Source organism: Neomonachus schauinslandi, chromosome 13, assembly GCF_002201575.2.
Source record: "Neomonachus schauinslandi chromosome 13, ASM220157v2, whole genome shotgun sequence".
Classification (NCBI taxonomy): Eukaryota; Metazoa; Chordata; class Mammalia; order Carnivora; family Phocidae; genus Neomonachus; species Neomonachus schauinslandi.
In genome coordinates, this window is record NC_058415.1 from 70,025,236 (window position 1) to 70,044,389 (window position 19,154).

General features: G+C 40.7%; 1 protein-coding gene across 1 annotated transcript in view; it reads right to left on the reverse strand.

The window, feature by feature from the left end:
- Positions 1–19,154, reverse strand: part of TMEM245 (transmembrane protein 245) — a 106,737-nt gene that overhangs the window by 6,379 nt on the left and 81,204 nt on the right. The window contains exons 15-17 of the mRNA XM_044920571.1: positions 14,583–14,683; positions 13,020–13,194; positions 10,388–10,582 (exon numbers count right to left, since the gene is read on the reverse strand). Coding sequence (XP_044776506.1) covers positions 10,388–10,582; positions 13,020–13,194; positions 14,583–14,683 — 471 coding nt within the window. The remainder of the gene's footprint in view (positions 1–10,387; positions 10,583–13,019; positions 13,195–14,582; positions 14,684–19,154) is intronic.

Genomic DNA, 19,154 nt, shown 5'->3' on the forward strand with positions numbered 1-19,154 from the left:
GTCTTCTCAATTTTCGCGTCACACTACGAGGCGGGCCAGCTGGGTGGAACAGAGGCAAATGAAAGACTAACCCTTTAGCATAACGTCAGAAGTACTTCAGAATCAAGAGGGCACAGGCAGCAAGTTACAGAAAAGAGATTACATTCAAGAACACTGCCCTATCTCAAGGCTGCCTCCCTGGCGGGGGGCCCTGGCCTCTGCACCTCTGACACTTGCCTCCACCAGCACGGCCCTACATCCAAAGGAACAGCTCGGAAGAATGGATAAGCTTCCTGGCTATGGCTTTGAAAGGGCATGCGTGTGACATGGCCCAACCCACCACGCTGAATATATGCTGATAGGAGAAAGAATTGGAATGAATTTTGTTTCCTTAAGTAATTTTACATTCTGAAAGAAATCCCCCAAAACGAAGACTTCTATCCTCCCAGGTTTTATATGTGTTACTGTCCACCTGTATATCAAATCAGGGTTTCTCAACAGCAGCACCATCGACATTTTTGTGCATGGTAAGATATTTAGCAGTATCCCTGCCTCTAACTGCTGGAGTTGTGACAAGCAGAATGTCTCTAGACATTGCCAGGTATCTCCTGAGGGGAGCAAAACTCACAACTCCCACCCAGAACCATTGCCCTAGGTGTCTATTTATGTATCTATTTTTCACACTCTCACCTAAATTTGTGTTCTTACATTTGTGTACAGGCAAAGTTGGCTACCAGCTGTGGGAAGCCGTGGAAAATCTTTAAAACCAATAACCAAAAATTTGCCAATATTAAAAAGCATTTCCCAATACACAATAGGTTTCTAAATTCACCCTTTGACATCTTTTCACATTTCTAAGATATCTGCAAGTTTGAATCTCTATTCAGTTCCTCTATATTATGAATGAAAATTTCTGCCTCAGGGCAAAGATGCATGAAATGAGATTAAGACTGTGGTTGGCCTGGTGACTGCTTTCTGTTGACAAGTAAGCTTAGCTGTCACCTTGAAATTCATACCTACTATTCAATTCTGCCCCCAGGCCAAGAAAGCCTAGAAAAGGACCCAGAAAAAAGGAAAACAAAGTGAAGCAAGCTAAGAAAACAGTTACTAACAATTTTCCAACTCAACATTCTATCTTCTCTAGATGTTTAGAGTGGCAATGGCAGGGTGTACGTGTGAGTGCGTGTGCGTGTGTGTGCGTGCGCGTGCATGTGAAGCCTACAGAAGTAACACTTACCTTTTTTTTTTTTTAAGATTTTCACTTATTTATTTTAGAGAGAGTGACTGCGTGCACAGGGAGAGGGAGAGAATGCTGAAGCAGACTCTCCGCTGAGCTAAGAGCCCCACACGGGGCTCAATCCCAGGAACTCGAGATCATGACCCGAGCTGGGTTGAAATCAAGAGTCAGCTGCTCAACCAACTGAGCAGCCCTGGCGCCCCAGAAGTAACAATGATCTTAAATAAATGTCTATCTCCTGGAAAACAAACTCCCTAACCTAGTGATACAGAAATAATTTATTTCCGTCCTCATGGAGAAGCACTGGGCTCACAAATCAGCAGGGTTCATAAATCCTGACCTCTCTAGAATAGGAAGAAACAAAGGGATAATACTGCATTGACAGTATGTCTAGAAATGGTAAATGTCCTACCTCAGTCATCTAAATACAGTGTTCTTTAAAAATAAATAAATACAGTATTCTTTTCCAAACCATATGGATTATTATATGCTAAGAACTACAGTGGTAGAATTTCTCATTTAAGAGCAAGAAAAGCAGAACAGGACCACACGTGGTTGGAGGGACAGAGACTGCTATTAACATTTTACAGTTCCTTTAATGGCAATGGGGAATGTGCAGTGTGATTTCTCATTTACAATCCCAGCTCCTTGAATTCTGAATTTTCCTCCCCAAAAGATTTCGGTAAGATTTTTAAAAATTCATTTATGTAAGTGTTTAAACTTTTTCTGATTTGACAGCTCAAGAGCTGTTGACTCCTTGCCTCCTAAAGATACAGAATAAACGTTGGACATTTAAAAATAAAAAGCTTTACCTGACTAAATTAACGTAGTTGGCTTGGCATAGCTGAGTGTGTATTTCCAAACCCTCACCTCGCACACTGGTGCACAATCTTGCGACAGAGCACATGGCATCACTATTAGGCACATTCCTTACTTTCCGACAAATCCGGAATATAGCACTAAGGCTGGGGCTTACTATGTCCCATCCTCTTTTGTCAGCCTCAAGGTGATATTGCAAAAATCTTTTTATCTGAACTGTTCTTGGTTTCACTAATCTATTAATTCATCAAATGTTCACTGAGCATTTTTTATGTGCTGGACACCATGCTAGGAATGGTAAAAGAGTAGTAAACAGATGAGACCTAGCTCCTACTTTCAGAAAGCTTACCAACTACTGGGAAAGATGATTAATTAAAACGACACAGTTATAATGTGTATTAAGCTCCAACAGGTAAGTGGAAGATGCTGTGGTGCAGGGGACCACACGGCAGGCACATCTCACCTAGCCCAGAGAGTTTTGGCAATGCTTCTCGGAAGAAGAGTCCTTTGAGGACAGGCCACAGTACCAGCCTTGCCTAGAAACGGTGCGGTGTTCTTTATAAAGAGGGAAAACATGTGCAAAGATGACAATGACTTCAGGGAACTAAAACAAGTTCAATATGGCTAGAAAATAAAACACAAGGCAGGCAGCAGAGAGAAAGAGAGAGACAGAGAGAGAGGAGTCTGTAGATGTAGACAGAAAGTAGGCATGAAGTCTGATGGGCCAACTTAAACTTCCCACCTCCAGCCCTCTCTCTTCTCCCTCATTAGTCCAAACTGGCCAAACGGGGAGTGCACTCCAGCCAAAATTCTGAAGGTTAATATAAAGGTCTGCAGCAGTGGTGAGGTTTTTTGGAGAACACCTTCCTATCTCATTTTGCAAAGACAGAGAAAAAAAAAAAATAACTTCTTGCTCTATAAAGCTGGATGTGTGAAACCTTAGGTTAATTACTAAACAATTTCTTTTGTAACAAAACACTCACTTTTGATTTAACTTTGGGTATTAAATTATAAAAGATATTCAAAGTCTGGTTAAAAGAATGCTTCTTAAAAACAGAAGTGAGCTCCTGATAACTCCTCCTAGTGAAAGAGCAAGCTGAGTTCCTAAAGAACCACATTCCAGTTGTCACTCTTGGTACTGTCAAGATGTGACAGAGGGCAGGGGAAAACCTTAATACAGAGAACAACATTCCTGGAGGAGTCGCTGGGCTATGTTGCTACTTGCTCCTTGCAGGTTTTGCTGACCTTTAATATTCAGAGATTGCTGCTCAATTTTGGGGAAAAGTGAAATAAATACATCAAATCAAGTCTGAATATCCTGTCCAAAAATCAAGAAAGTACTCTAAGATACATGACTACAGGAGAGTCTCTGCCCTTCCCCACACCTCCCAGACAGCCCCAGCGTTGAAACAGAACAGAGGAAGTGATACACTCGGGTTACTGAATCAAGGCCAAAATAGTTGGGAGCCTTACGCTGTGGTGTGTCCACGACATTCACCCCCATCAAATACTGCAAACAGCATTATCAACAGTGATAATCAGAGCAGGGGGTCCTCCCTCCTTCGTTTTTCCTGTAGGTGGTAGTTCACAGAAACAGTCTTGCAAATGTGTACTTGTAGCTACCAGTGCCTGCGCCTGCAAATAGAAGGTATGTCTGCCTAACAAAATACAACCATCCACACTCTACTATCACACTGCAGCAAGCCTGGTGTGTCTGAGGCCCCGAGAAAAAGCCTGTATGGCAGCAGCTCAGACAGCAAGAGGAAAGGGTTCAGGATCAGATCAGGTAGGGTCTTGCAACCATGTCAAGGATTTTGATCTCCCTCCTAAAACCAACGGGAGGCCATTTTTGGTCAGCCAGGGTCACGATCAGATATGCCTGCATTTTGAAGAGAACATGTCAGCTGCAGTGCAGAGAAGGGACGAGAGAACTGTACAAGCAGAGGGCGGGAGACGTTAGAAGACTAAGATGACCAAAGCAGTCCAGGTGAGAAATGCAGCAGCTGGGCCCAGCTCAGACCAGGGGCGTGGCACTGGAGATTCAGAGGAAGAAGATTCAGAGATGCTGAGACAAACAGACAGCACTTGGTGAGGGCGGTGAACAAGGAGGTGGGGGGTAGTAAGGATGACCACAAACTGGCCCACAGAAGTGGAGCGTAACGTTCCCTGAGTGTAACAGGACGACGTTTGCTCTTGTGGAAGGGAAGAGGATGGCTCAAGAAGGAAAAGAAAGATCATTAGTTGAAACGCACCGGCTCTCCTGCTTTTTAGCTGGGTGGCTATGGGCAAGGGAACCTCTCTAAGCCTTGAGTCCCTCATCTATAAAACATGGAAGCCTCCAATTCCTAACCTATATGCAAACACTGGACAGATCAAATAAAATAACACACGTAAAGTTTTATCACAGAACTTCACCCCAGTAAACGTCCCCAGAGGTTGTGTTTGTTCAGACTTCCCACTGAAGGGTGAGGTACTGAACACACGCTTCCTTCAAGCCCTTTCAAAACCTCATTAAAATGCCAGTGAAAGTATTTTTTTGAAGGCATACACTTACTAGAAAAGGAAGGCAGGGAGAGAGAATGTAAGAGGTAAGAGCCATAAACTTCTAGAAGGTGGAAGGCAGATGGGACAACTGCTCTGACCCAGCATACCCTAAAAAGCTGATCCTAGGCCGGCAGTGGAAAACGCCAGCAAACAATTTGATTTCTTCAGTAAAATCCCCATGAGGGCTCAGGAACTGGTGACACTGGTGACAGCAAGTAAACTCTGGAATTGGGGTGAAGGTGGTGCTAAATGCCGAAGGACTGCTTTAAAATCTACTTAAAAAGCAGTACGACTCCACTGCTCAATAACCCCGCCCACCTCCACCTGGCCAAGGAATTGCCCCTGTCATCGGCAGAAAATTAAAGAGTTTTTTTCCCCAGGAGAGAAGGTAAAACAAAGTCTCTGGAGTAGGGGACAAGAGGCAGAGATGAGGGTGGGGGTTTTGCTGACTTTTAATATTGACACCGGGAGATTGCATGAATACTCACATCTTAAACACCGTCTGTCCCTTTCCCTCTCTTGGCTCCCAGAATGCCGGCCCCTGGGCCACCAACCTCTAGGCAGGAGATTATTAAGATCTTTCTCAGAGGGGTTTACCAGTCCAAATGGGGAACCAAAAAGTGTTGACACCAAGGATTGCACAAGACAATGGCTCTGCCAGATTCTATCATGGTAACACACACAATAACCCACCCACAGCTCCTGAGTGAATGTCTCACTCTTAATAGGAACCAACAGCCAAATATATATGATAAATGATACTGTGATTATGTTGTGTTAATATGGCAAAGGTGAAGGGATTCTGCAGATGTAATTAAGGCCCCTAATCAGTTGACTTTAAATTAATCAAAAGGAGAGCATACTGGGTAGACTGAGCCTAGTCAGGCAAGCCCTTTAAAAAGGGGTCTGAGTGGTCAGAAACCGAAGTCAGAAAACTGCTCTTCTGCTGGCCTTGAAGAAGCCAACAGCCATGATACGAAACTGCCTACAGAGAGGGGCCACCTCCAGCTGTCAGCCTCAGTTCCACAACTGCAGGAAAATGAATCCTGCCAACACACGGCAAGCTTAGAACCCAAGCTGCAGAGGAAACCCCAGCTCCAGCTGACACCTTGACTGCAGCCTTGTCAGAACCAAAGCCAGAAGATCCAGCTACATGCATCTTCAGAATAAATGCATGTTGTTTGAAAGCCATTAAGCCAGGGCTAATTTGTTATGCATCACAGAAAACTAATAACTTCCTGAATGCTAAAAAGGTAGATTTTATTTTTTTTTAAAGGTAGATTTTAGGGCGCCTGGGTGGCTCAGTTGGTTAAGCAACTGCCTTCAGCTCCGGTCATGATCCTGGAGTCCTGGGATCAAGTCCCGCATCGGGCTCCCTGCTTGGCAGGGAGTCTGCTTCTCCCTCGACCCTCCCCCCTCTCATGCTCTACCTCATTCTCTCTCTCAAATAAATAAATAAAATCTTTAAAAAAAAAAAAAAGTATAGATTTTATTTATGTAACTAACACCTTGATAAACAGGACTGAAAAAAAAAATGTGGTAAAAATGAAAATCTCTGTGGAAGGTTTGGAAAAAAAAATTGAAAAATTCACCCAGAAAACGGAGGCAAAAAATCAGAAATGGAAAAACAGCAGAGATAAGAAAATAAAGATGACCAGGGTATGAGACTCAACATCAAACTAAGTTTCTGAAAGGATGAGAAGGAAATCATAAAAATGAAATAATTCAAGAAAAATTTTAGAACTGCAGAACTTAAGTTTCCAGTTTTAAAGGTCTTATCAAGTATCAATTAGAATAACAACAACAAAAAAAAGTAAAACAAAGAAGATCCTATAGATTTTCAAACAGTTAAATTACGAAGACTCAGGAATCAGAACGACTTCAGACTTTTAACAAGCATGGAAACAAGAAGAGAATGAGGAAATAAAGAAAGTCTAAAGGTAAAAATTTTCACACATAAAATTCTCTACCCAGGGGTGCCTGGGTGGCTCAGTCAGTAAGCATCTGCTTTTGGCTCAGGTCTTGATCCCGGTCCTAGGATCAAGCTCCTTGTCAGGCTCCTTGCTCAGCGGGGAGTCGGCTTCTCCCTCTCTCTCTGCCCCTTCTCCTGCTCATGCGCACGCTCTCGCTCTCTCTCTCTCAAATAAATAAAATCTTAGAAAAAAAATTCTCTACCCAGGCAAGCTATTGATTAAGTATGACTTTAGAAAAAACCTCTTCAGACATGCATCATCCTCCCAAAATTCACTCCCCATGCATTCTTTCCCAAAAATCTATAGGAGATTGTGCTCCAACAAAAAGGGAATAAATCAAGAAAGAAAATGATATGGGGAGTGAGAATTCCAACACAGGGGAGAGCTGAAGGAATGACAGCTGAATAGCGGGGGAAAGGGCAGCCAGGATCCACTGGAGCAGATCAGAAGACTCTAGCAGAGACTTCATCAGGAAGATATGCTCAGTTGATACAACTGAGCATACTGAGCAAGAGGAGATGTGAACACCTGGTGCATAGCTTGAGGCTAATTTAAGTACATACAACAAAACACAGTATCTTTATAACTCAAAGGAAAGCAAAAAGCTGTATAAAGTAAGGAAATACAGACAATATACAAGAAGGCTCAAATAGGAATATAATTTACAGAGTCATAATAATATAAGTGCCAAATACTAATCTAACCAATATCACAGTTCAATAATGGGAGGTGGGTAGGAAAGAGCTAATTTCTCACCTTCCAACTGGGAAGTAAACAGATAATGCCTATTCATGAAAAAAAAAAAAATCAAGAAATAAACATGCTATTTCAAGAAATGGAGGTAAAAGTCAAATTAGAGTCAAAAAGTGGTTCCTCTCAGGGGCACCTGGGTGGCTCAGTTGGTTAAGCAGCTGCCTTTGGCTCAGGTCATGATCCCAGGGTCCTGGGATCAAGCCCCACGTCAGGCTCCACGCTTAGCAGGGAGTCTGCTTCTCCCTCTGGTCCTCACCCCCCACCCCATGCTCTTTCTCTCTCTCAAAAAAAAAAAAAAAAAAAAAAGTGGCTCCTCTCAGAGCAGAAAAGGAGAGACAAGGGGAAAGCAAAGGACAGTTTTCACAATAAGCTTTGTAGAAATTTTTGACCCTTTCAAATACATGCATACACAACTTCTAAAGAAAAAAAAAAGATGAAGACTATAAAAGCCCTCACATTAAATTTTCTAGCTCCCCTGCCACCTAATTAATAATATTCTACCTTCAGAGAATGTTAGTTCACCCTTCAGAGAAGGGGGAAAGGGTCATTTGCCTCTGGAAGAATTCATATTAGTTAAAAACCAATTCCTGCTTTACTAACTTGGAATCATTAAAAGTTTTTTTCTAAAATAACAGCAAAATATTGATCAACCAATTTTCTTTTGGTTTCTTGTATGGATCCCCAAGGAGTAGGGTATCCAGTTATCAAGTGCTCTTTATTGCTTTCAAGTAACTGTTCATTGGTTTCTCAGGTACCCACATACCTGCCTTTAAGAGGTAAAGGCAGAAATCATAGGGTCACCACCTTCAAAATGGTGAAGCTTTTGTTAAAGCTACATAAGTGCCTCTCCTTTTATTCTTTTTAAGGAAACGCATTTTTCCCTGCCATCAAGTTAAGTGCCTTGCATTAGCTAAAATGGCCCTCTAACCAAGTGGGTCTAACTCAGAAACTGTATTCGACTTGTTCTGAGTTAAAGGACCATGTCTTTCTTCACAAAGTACAACATTTACACAAAATAAGCAGAAACATGTTTCTAAAGAATTTTATTTTATTTTTTTTAGATTTTATTTATTTGACAGAGAGAGACACAGCGAGAGAGGGAACACAGGCAGGGGCAGTGGGAGAGAGAAGCAGGCCTCCGCTGAGCAGGGAGCCCGATGCGGGACTCGATCCCAGGACCCTGGGATCATGACCTGAGCCGAAGGCAGACGCCTAACGACTGAGCCACACAGGCGCCCCTCTAAAGAATTTTAAAGAAAAACATAAAATAGTTTCAGTAAGTACATTTTCAGAATCAACTCGTTAATGACTCCTTGATTACACTAGAAGACCCAATGGCAGGAAAAATTATTTTCCAGTGGAGAATAATAAGGACAATGTAGTATAGTCTCTGAAAAGTTAAAATTCTTCATTCTGAGACTTACTTTTTCATTCTTAACAGTCCATCTTACTTTTCTGTTGTTAACATGTGATTTCTGGTACAATCATGAAGAAAAACTAGTAGTTTTTACAAGTACTTTTAACAAGTAGTATCCACTGAAGTTAAACCTGATGTATACCCAGCCATTCCACTTCTTGGTATCTACTCAAACTAAGTACTCCCGTCCACCAGAAGACATGTAGTACAAGAAACTGGCCAGTAGGGGGCGCCTGGGTGGCTCAGTCGGTTAAGCGTCTGCCTCTGGCTTAGGTCATGATCCCAGGGGTGGGAATGGAGTACCGCACTGGGCTCCCTGCTCAACGAGGAGCCTGCTTCTCCCTCTCCCTCTGCCCCGCCCCCTGCTTGTGCTCTCTCTCTCTTAGATAAATAAAATCTTTAAAAAAAATAAATAAACTGGCAAGTACACAAATGTCCATCAACACTGCAATGAATAAACTGTGGTATCCTCATGCACTGGAATACTAGGCAGCATGAGAAAAGGATGACTGGTCCATGCAACAATGTGGCTGAGGCCACAGACAATGCTGAGCAGAAGAGCCTGACTCAGGAGTACTTACTATATAGGATTCCTGTTAAGTGAAGTTCAAAAATAGGCAAAGCCAATCTAAGGTGACAGTGGTCAGATTATTAGCAGAGAAGGGGTCTGACTGAGAAGGTGTATGGGGAAGCTTTCTAGAGTAATGGCAATACTCTATACCTTAATACAGGGGATGCTTACATAGGTATATGTATTGAAAAAATCCATCTGTTGTATATTTAAGATGTGCATCTCAGCCCATGGAAGATAAACCTCAATAAAAAGCTTTATAAAATTTTGACACAATCAGGGAAAACTTTTTAATTATAATTCATATTACATTATAATTTAATTTATGAACTGTTGGTGACAGCAGATGACAGCAATTATGAATTGTCTGTCTGTACTTGCAAAATAAGTTATAACTCCATACTAGCATACTCAAAATTTTTTCCCAACTTTTTACAGCTTTATAAAGCTACAGAAAAATTGAAAGACTAGTGCAATTAACCATATGTCATTCATCTAGACTCAACAATTGTTAGTATGTTGCTATTGTCACTTCCCCCTCTATTAGTTTTGGCTAAACTATTTGAAAATAAGTTGCAGACATCTTGACATCTTACCCCTAAAGGATATTCTGCTATACAACCAAGGTATCATTATCATGCCTAGGAAATTTAACACTGATATAAAAATACTATTTAATACATAGCCCATATTCAGATTTCTCCAACTGTTCCATAAATGTTCTTTATCGATTCTCCCCACCCCTAATCCAGGACCGTCCACTGATTCCTGCACTGCATTTGATTGTCCTGTTCCCTGATCCCCCCCTTTAATCTGGTAGACCATGTCCCCAAGTGTTTTTTAAATGTTTTTTTTTTTTATTTTGGTCTTTCATGACATGAACAATTCTGTCCCAATTTAGTTTTTAAAATTTCCTGGTATCTGAAACCCAAACGTCTACAAACAAATGTTTTCTACTTAGAGTCTTCTACAATCTTTAGCAGAGCGTGTGCACTGAAATACCTGTATCCTGACAGACCATTCATGTAAAAAAATAAATCATGGGATAGTTCAATTTCACACACAGAGTTCATGGTCATTCTACTTTAACTCACCGCTGAGTCTGAGCAGGCCACGGGGTCTGGTTTGGCGTGGGCACTGAATTCGTGGGACTCACTAGCATGGCACTATAGATATTAGAAGCGACCACGAGTATGCAGAGAAGTATGGGCCCAATGATTGCTCCTTCCAGGCCTAAGTAGTAAGCCCCGCCAGCCACCGCCAAGCCTGTCAAGTATGGATGCCCACCTCTGGAAGAAAGAGTGTACAGATTAGCTCATGGCTTTTAACAAACATAAACCTTGGAGTAAATCTGAAACACATCTCTAACACTATGTTCATTCCTAACACACCAGGCCTTTGATTGCATGACCAGCTTTCTTTAGATTACCTCAGTGCAGATAACAACGTTGGTTGTAATAATACTGAGATGCAAGCATTTTCTTACCTATGTAACACATACAACATCTGCCTTTTTATAAGGTCCATCGATGGAGGGAGTGAAGTCAGACTGTTAGCAGATATCCTACACCCATTACATGGATGCCTGACCTAGGTTAGTGTTGGCTGAGGACTGGTTACAAAAGTCACATGTTAAGTTTACTTCCAACAAGAATAGTTAAATGGGCACAATTTACATACAATTCAAATAATTACGCTTTTTATAAAGCAATACAATAGCATCCACATTATTCATAGGTTAGACTTGTGGCAACATCGTAAAATAGTTTTTAAACACGGGTAATGATAAAGGGCCTCATGAAGAAACTATCCGTCACAAAGCCCAAGATTTCTATCTCACAAGAGTCATAATTGTCCTCCAGCTTATCACAGGATCACTTACATAACCCGAATACAGTAAGAGGTTACAGCAGCACCGCACAGTGATAACAATAACAAATGACCACTAACATAAGAGGGACTGGGAAAGACGGTATGTTCTATTTCTAGTTTTCAAACACAGGTGACTGGAACAATTTACTGTGGGGCAAATAACTCTGGAATAATGTTCTGTACTATGTTACAGTTCAATAAGATTTAAGGTGAGATAGTCTTTAGGAAACTAATACACTATATTCATAATCTATCTTCCTCACTCTAAAAAAAAAAGGAAATTTAGGGCAGTATTCCACATATGTATGCTATGTAAGTAAGCTTTTTCCCTAAAAATACACTTCTAAAAATTTCCTATCAAAAATGCTTAAAGCTGGGGAGCCTGGGTGGCTCAGTCGTTAAGCGTCTGCCTTCGGCTCAGGTCATGATCTCAGGGTCCTGGGATCGAGCCCCGCATCGGGCCCCCTGCTCCGCGGGAAGCCTGCTTCTCCCTCTCCCACTCCCCCTGCTTGTGTTCCCTCCCTCACTGTCTCTGTCTCTCTGTCAAATAAATAAATAAAATCTTTAAAAAAAAAAATGCTTAAAGCTTAAAAAAAAGTGTGGAAGCTTTTAAATAAAGGCTTCATTTATTAAAAAATAAAACAATTTACACAAACTCTTTCATTTCCTAATGCTGGCTAAATAAGGTAGTATTTTATTATTAAGATAAAATCACATAAAAATCTTAAATTCTAGCTAGAAACTTCAATAAAAAATTTAAAGTTTAGAGAAATGAAAACATTTAACGGTAAGTCATAGAACTACTCTATTTAAATTTCAACTGTTAAGCACTAGTTAACCACGTTCTGATGTTCTCCTTTTGTCTTTAATTTTCTCTCTCAAGTTTTAGACATAAAAGTTTCCCTAAGGCTTGTGTATGGAGTTGCTTGTTTCTTTCTGCTCTGGAACTTTGGGACGTCAGAGTAGTTATATATCATTTGTTTTCTACTTCAACTTACTAGAGAGAAAACAAGGTGGCATATAATTTGTCCCTGTATATTCTCAAATTAACTGAAGGGTACTCTTTCTATGAACTGAGCCCTTGTCTACACTTACTGTGATGGTGAATTTTACTATATTAACTATTATGACAGTTTCAGTAGGCATATTCTGAACTTGAGTAACTGATGAAAATTCAGCATTTGGTTACATCCTAGATTCTAATAAGCAATGTGAATCTGGATATGTGACTAAATAAGAATTGGCTTGATTTACTTAATGCAATTTCTAAGAGATACCAAAATTTAAAAAACAGGTATTTATTATATTACATAGCCAAAGCTTGGATTCTGTCTTCAATTTAACCTGTACTCATCCTAGAACCATACTATAATATCTTAAGTAAAGAGAGCTCTCTGCTTATCAGACATTAACTTGATGAGATTTGATTTCACATGGAAAACCTCAGACCTACAACTAAATGTTTTTCTCCAAAAGCAAAGAAGTTCTAAAAATAACCACTAACTCATTTCTGTACTTTAAATGTTTTATGTACATCTAATAATATTTCTTTCCTAGCTTAAATATCACTAAAACAGAAGATTATTCACAATTTTGTGTTAACACAGAGTCTCATATATTGTAAATACTTAGACAACAAAATTGCATACCTTGCAAACAGTATTAATTATATTACATTAAAATCTGATTGTATCAGTGGGACCACAAAAGACTACTTCACTGAAAAATCCTACCATCTGTCCCTTTTCCCATCCCCAAAAGGGAAAACAAAACAAAACAACCTTTCTTTAACAAGGCCACATAAATCCCTGGATATGATTCACCAGCAACTTGAGAAGTTCTGTGGATACTTACCCTGATATATCCGAATAGATGGCAGTATCTACAAAGTATGTTGGCAAGAGATGAAAAACCAACAGTAAGATGGCTTTGCACCCTAAGCCTTGTGTAAGCCACAGGTCTAGAACTGCAGGTACTGCTGCCCAGTATGTCCCCAGAAATGGTACCGCTCCCAGGATTGCTGCTAAGGCTAAGATTAAAAGAAAAGCAACTTAACATCACCACTAAAACAATAACAAAACAGCAGAACCTAAGCACTAGCTCCTCCTACTTAAACAATTACACCAAAACAAGTTAAACACAAACTCAGTGCATGATAACGCCCCGTTTAACTGAATTTGTTAGTGAAATGAAGGTCTGATATATATCTCAAAAGCTGATGCTGAAAATCTTTCTAAAGTAGGTGTCTACTTCATGAATCTCTTTTTCTTTTCATGAATCTCTTCTTAAGCAACAAAATTCTAGTGCCCCGCAGTTGTTATTTTGAATCAATGGTTAGTTAATTAATATACAACCCTATAACGCAACAGTAAAGCATTGGTCAAATTTATACTGAGTCCAAAGCCAAATTAGAAGTTAGTTTCTAAACCTCAGAGATGAATGTATATCCTTCACCTTGTTTCTTTCTAATAAAAATGAAATGTAGTTTAAACAAAACCAAAACCAAAAGCCCTAATTGCCAAAGGACTCACTTCAAGCTCATCCCCTTCCACAGCAGCGTGTTTGCTCTCTCCTCTGGCTCCCCTCCAGACTAATAGTCAAGCAGACGTGGATCTAGTTCTGGTCCTGCCAGGTATGTGACCTTGGAAAACGTGTGGTTTCTCATCTCTACCACAGGAACCCCACCGACCCTTCCTGGTTCACAAGGTCGTTATGAAACAACGACCGCCATGTGTTCTCAGGCTGCTCGCACATCAGAGGGTGGCTTAGTGGACAGCGAAGTAGGAAAGAACATGAATGAACTTGGGAATGTAAGGAAGAAAGGGAGTGTGGACCAAACGGGGAAAAAATGGTGGTAGAGGGTAAATGTGGAAGGCAGATATATCCGGGAAGTCAAGCAACCACAGAAATAAAGGAAGGAAAAGTGGAAGGAGAGGAGCAGAAATAATGTAGAGGAAAAAGTAAAGGGTGGTTTTGAACCATTCTGGTGCTTATGGAATGAGCATATGGAATTGATCCTATGGGGTATGGAGACAGCTCATTCATCATGCCCCTGGGACAGTATCCTTCAGGGGACAAAGCTATTTGACCAACTCATTGCTCCCTGCCAATCAGTTCAACTCAAACATTTACTGAGTGCCAAGTACATACATACTAGGTGTTGTGCTAAGTGCTAGGACATTCGCTCATTTAACAAATACTTATGCACTGCTTCCTATGTGCTGGGTTATCGTTCAAGCTACTGGAAATACAGCATAAATACACATTACAAATCATACTTCTGCTCCTATTCTGGACTAGATTAGATCTCTAAAATTTAGTATTTTAAGCTTGAGGAAGATGACATTTCCCAATGTACAGAAAATGGCTTACTTTTCCTTAAACAGAGGACAGTGGAAGTTATGATACTACTGTTACCTGATGGTATGAAGACAATATTGATGCCAAATATGGTATGAGTCAGCCATGTGTACAATCCGTAGAAGCCAGCCATTTTGAGGGAAGCATCAAACACTCCTCTAGAATGCCCAAAGATAAAAGGGAAAGTAAATAAACACAGCATCACATTGTGATTCAGAAAAATCAATATTTCCAGGCCTCTGGCTTCATGTTTAACTAAATTTCTCTGATGAAAAAAATAACTGAAATATAACACCTTAAAATAGCCTATTTACTGAAATAACTCATCAACTTTTCACTTCTGAAGCACATCTTTCACCGCCAAAATAAATGGAAAAAAAAATTAAGCATGACCATCTTATTTCTGAGGATGCAGTTAAATTTTAAGAAATACAGGCTGTGAGGGACGCCTGGGTGGCTCAGTCGGTTAAGCGTCTGCCTTTGGCTCAGGTCATGATCCCAGGGTCCTGGGATCGAGTCCCACATCAGGCTCCCTGCTCGGCGGGGAGCCTGCTTCTCCCTCTCCCTCTGCCTGCTGCTCCCCCCTGCTAGTGTTCTCTATCTCTCTGTGTGTCAAATAAATAAATAAAATCTTAAAAAAGAAAGAAAAGAAATATAGGCTGTGGCCAGCTCTCCTCTTTGGGAAGAACAAGTGCAGGATAATATAACTTGCACTTCATGGGTCTTATTTACAAAATTTTCCCATGTTCCTTCAACTCTGCAACCAAGCCTACAAAGACACTTCTACAAATGCTGTCAAAAAATGCACGTCATTTGGAGAGAATTTATGGAAAAAAAAAAATCTTATTACCTCCCAAGTAAAAGCAGAGAGGAAAATACAAAAGGGATAAAAACAGACCCACATAACTGGTGATTAATAGGAATGAAGTACATGAAAATCTGCAATGTCAGGTGCTTCAGCTTTGGTTTTCAGTTGGAAGATTAAGGCACTATTGTGTCAGGAGGAGAAATTAGTAACTGCTCAAAGAGAGCACAAAGGCAGCAAACCTTAAGTTATCCCAAAGGTATCACAAAATTACAAAACCCAGGATTCTACGGGGCACAGGGGAAGCATGGGCATATACTCATGAGGGAAGGAAAAGCTGTCAATAAAAAATCAGAGGCTGTGGCAGCAAAGAGGACACTGGACACACAAAAGGAAACACCGTACTTTTCCAAAGCATCCCAAGAGATAGACTGTAAGAGCAAAGTCAAGCTCCAGAACCTAGAGATTCGGTCATTTACTAGGGTTCTGACACATGGACTCGGTGACACAGGGCTCCCCAAATTGTCAAACCTCCTTTGTCATGCTGACCAGCAGCTTTCACTCGAGAATGTGGAATTGCCATGTGACCTCTGACAATAAAGATACAGATTAAAGTGGTATCAAAAAGGCTGAAAGGAAGGGAGAGAGCCCAGAGGAAACAGAAAATATCCAAACAGTAAATAAATAGAGGAGATGGGGGAAAAAGGGAAAATAGCCGAGCTTCAGGTTTTCAACCTGAGGGGAAAAGAACAGCAGTGTCTCAAGGGCATGGAAAAGCCCCAAATGAGAGAGGACGTGGAAGAAAGGGGAATATATTTAGTTTGGGCAATGGTAAGAAATAAGGATGGTTGGGGCGCCTGGGTGGCTCAGTTGGTTAAGCAACTGCCTTCGGCTCAGGTCATGATCCCAGGGTCCTGGGATCGAGTCCCGCATCGGGCTCCCTGCTCGGCAGGGAGTCTGCTTCTCCCTCTGACCCTCCTCCCTCTCATGCTCTCTGTCTCTCATTCTCTCTCTCGCAAATAAATCTTAAAAAAAAAAGAAATAAGGATGGTGAACCCTGGAGGTAGCTGAAAGTAAAAGACAAAGTTGATGGAGAACTTGGGACAAGAGGTTTGAGATGTGCCAGAAGAGATTAATCACAGGAAAGGATAAGATACTCCAGGGACAAACCCAGAGAAAATGGGGCAACTGGCTGTGTTCCCACAGGGGACCTAAGGACAGAGATACACCAGCCAAAGAGAGAATGAAATCACACCTGCAGTTGGGAGACAATCACTAGAGTGCAGTATTCCCAGAGACCAAAGGAGAGAGCAGCTTTTGAGAAAGAGGGGATGATATTAAGGTCAAATACCCCAGGGAGATTAATAAGAATAAGGTCTTAAAAAAAAAAAAAAGTACAGGGGCACCTGGGTGGCTCAGTCAGTTAAGCATCTGTCTTCGCCTCAGGTCATGATCCCAGAGTCCTGGGATCCAGCCCCGCATCGGGCTTCCTGCTCGCGGGGATCCTGCTTCTCCCTCTCTTCCCCGCTCATGCTCTCTCTAGCTGTATCTCCTCTCTCTCTCTCTCAAGTAAATAAATAAAATCTTTAAAAAAATAAAAAATAAAATAAAATTTTTTAAAAAGGTAAAGTATTGGGCGCCTGGGTGGCTTAGATGGTTAAGCATCTGCCTTCGGCTCAGGTCATGATCCCAGGGTCCTGGGATCGAGTCCCACATCGGGCTCCCGGCTCAGCGGGGAGCCTGCTTCTCCCTCTGACCCTCTCCCCTCTCATGCTGTTTCTCTCTCGCTCACTCTCTAAAAAATAAATTAAAAAAAAAAAGGTAAAGTATTTGACCAGAACTGGGAAGATCAATGAGAAAAGATATAGATATTTTCACCAACCTTATGTTATTCAAAATGTTTTACCAACCTGTTATTCAAAAATTGTTACACCAAAATGAAGTTGATATCAAAGGTGCAATGAAATATCTCAACTGAATCACCCCTCTGGGTGGCAAGTAGGCAAAACTCAATCCAAAAACGACCACTTGTAGGAAACAGCACACAGTCTTCCTTCCTCTACCTCTGGGAATACTGATTGTTGATAACATTCTCATTAAGACAACTTTCAAGTAACTTTGTGGACCCTAAACGTATCAGATACTGTTTACAGGTACTAAACATGTCCACATAACCCAAGGAGGGATGAAAAGGCAATGCATTCCCCTCGATCTTATTGTTTAGGATCTGGTACACAGGCTTTATAGAACAGAAAGACAAATCCCCTAACAATTTACTAGGAGACAGAATTTTTTTTAACTCCATTAAATTCCTAGCCATTTTTTCCTTTTTATCAGCTTTACTGAACTAGAATTTATAAACAATAAAACTCATCTTTAAGTGTATTAATTTAATAAGTTTTGGCAAATGTATACAGCTGCAGAACCACCACTGCAGCCAAGATGTAGAACATTTCTATCACCCTAAAATGTTATGCCCCGGGATAGTCTACCCCTCCCTGAACCCTGATCTCTGACAACAACTAGGTATGATCTCTGTCACTACGGTCACTATAGTTTTGCCTTTTCCAGAATTTCGTATGAACAGAATCATACATTATATAGCTTTTTAAAAAAACTGTGGTAGAATATACATACCAAGAAATTTGCCATTTAACCATTTTTATCTGTACAGTTCAGTAGTGTCAAAGACATTCACATTTTGATTATATAGCTTTTGTATTTGGTTTCTTCAACCTACTACCATATTTTCAGATTCACTCACATTATCATCAGCAGTCTGTTTCTCTTTAATTGTGGAGTAGTATTCCATTATTTGGATATGCCACAATTTGTTTATCCAATCACCAGCTGATGGCCATTTGGGCTGTTTCTGGTTTGGGGCTATTGTGAATAATGTTGCTCTGAACATTCGAGCACTAGTCTTTGCATGGACATTTCCTTTCACTGCTTCTCAGTATGTACCTAGAAATGGAGATGCTGGGTCATGTGGTATGTTTTAATTCTATAAGAAACACTAGCAATTGTTGGTGGTATTTTGATAGGGATTGCATTGAATGTGTATCTAGGTAGCATTGACATCTACACAATATTTGTTCTTCCAATCCATGAGCATGGAACGTTTTTCCATTTCTTTGTGTCTTCCTCAATTTCTTTCATGAGTATTTTATAGTTTTCTGAGTACAGATCCTTTGCCTCTTTGGTTAGATTTATTCCTAGGTATCTTATGGTTTTGGGTGCAATTGTAAATGGGATCGACTCCTTAATTTCTCTTTCTTCTGTCTTGTTGTTGGTGTATAGGAATGCCACTGACTTCTGTGCATTGATTTTATATCCTTCCACTTTACTGAATTCCTGTATGAGTTCTACCAGTTTTGGGGTGGAGTCTTGGGGTTTTCCACATAAAGCATCATATCATATGCAAAGAGTGAGAATTTGACTTCTTCTTTGCCGATTTGGATGCCTTTGATTTCTTTTTGTTGTCTGATTGCTGTGGCTAGGACTTCCAATACTATGTTGAATAGCAGTGGTGATAGTGGACAACCCTGCCGCGTTCCTGACCTTAGGGGGAAAGCGCTCAGTTTTTCACCATTGAGAATGATATTCGCTATAGGTTTTTCATAGATGGCTTTTATGATATTGAGGTATATACCCTCTATGCCTATACTCTGAAGAGTTTTGATCAAGAAAGGATGCTGTACTTTGTCAAATGCTTTTTCTGCATCTATTGAGAGGATCATATGATTCTTGTTCTTTCTTTTGTTAATGTATTGTATCACGTTGATTGATTTGCGGATGTTGAACCAACCTTGCAGCCCAGGGAT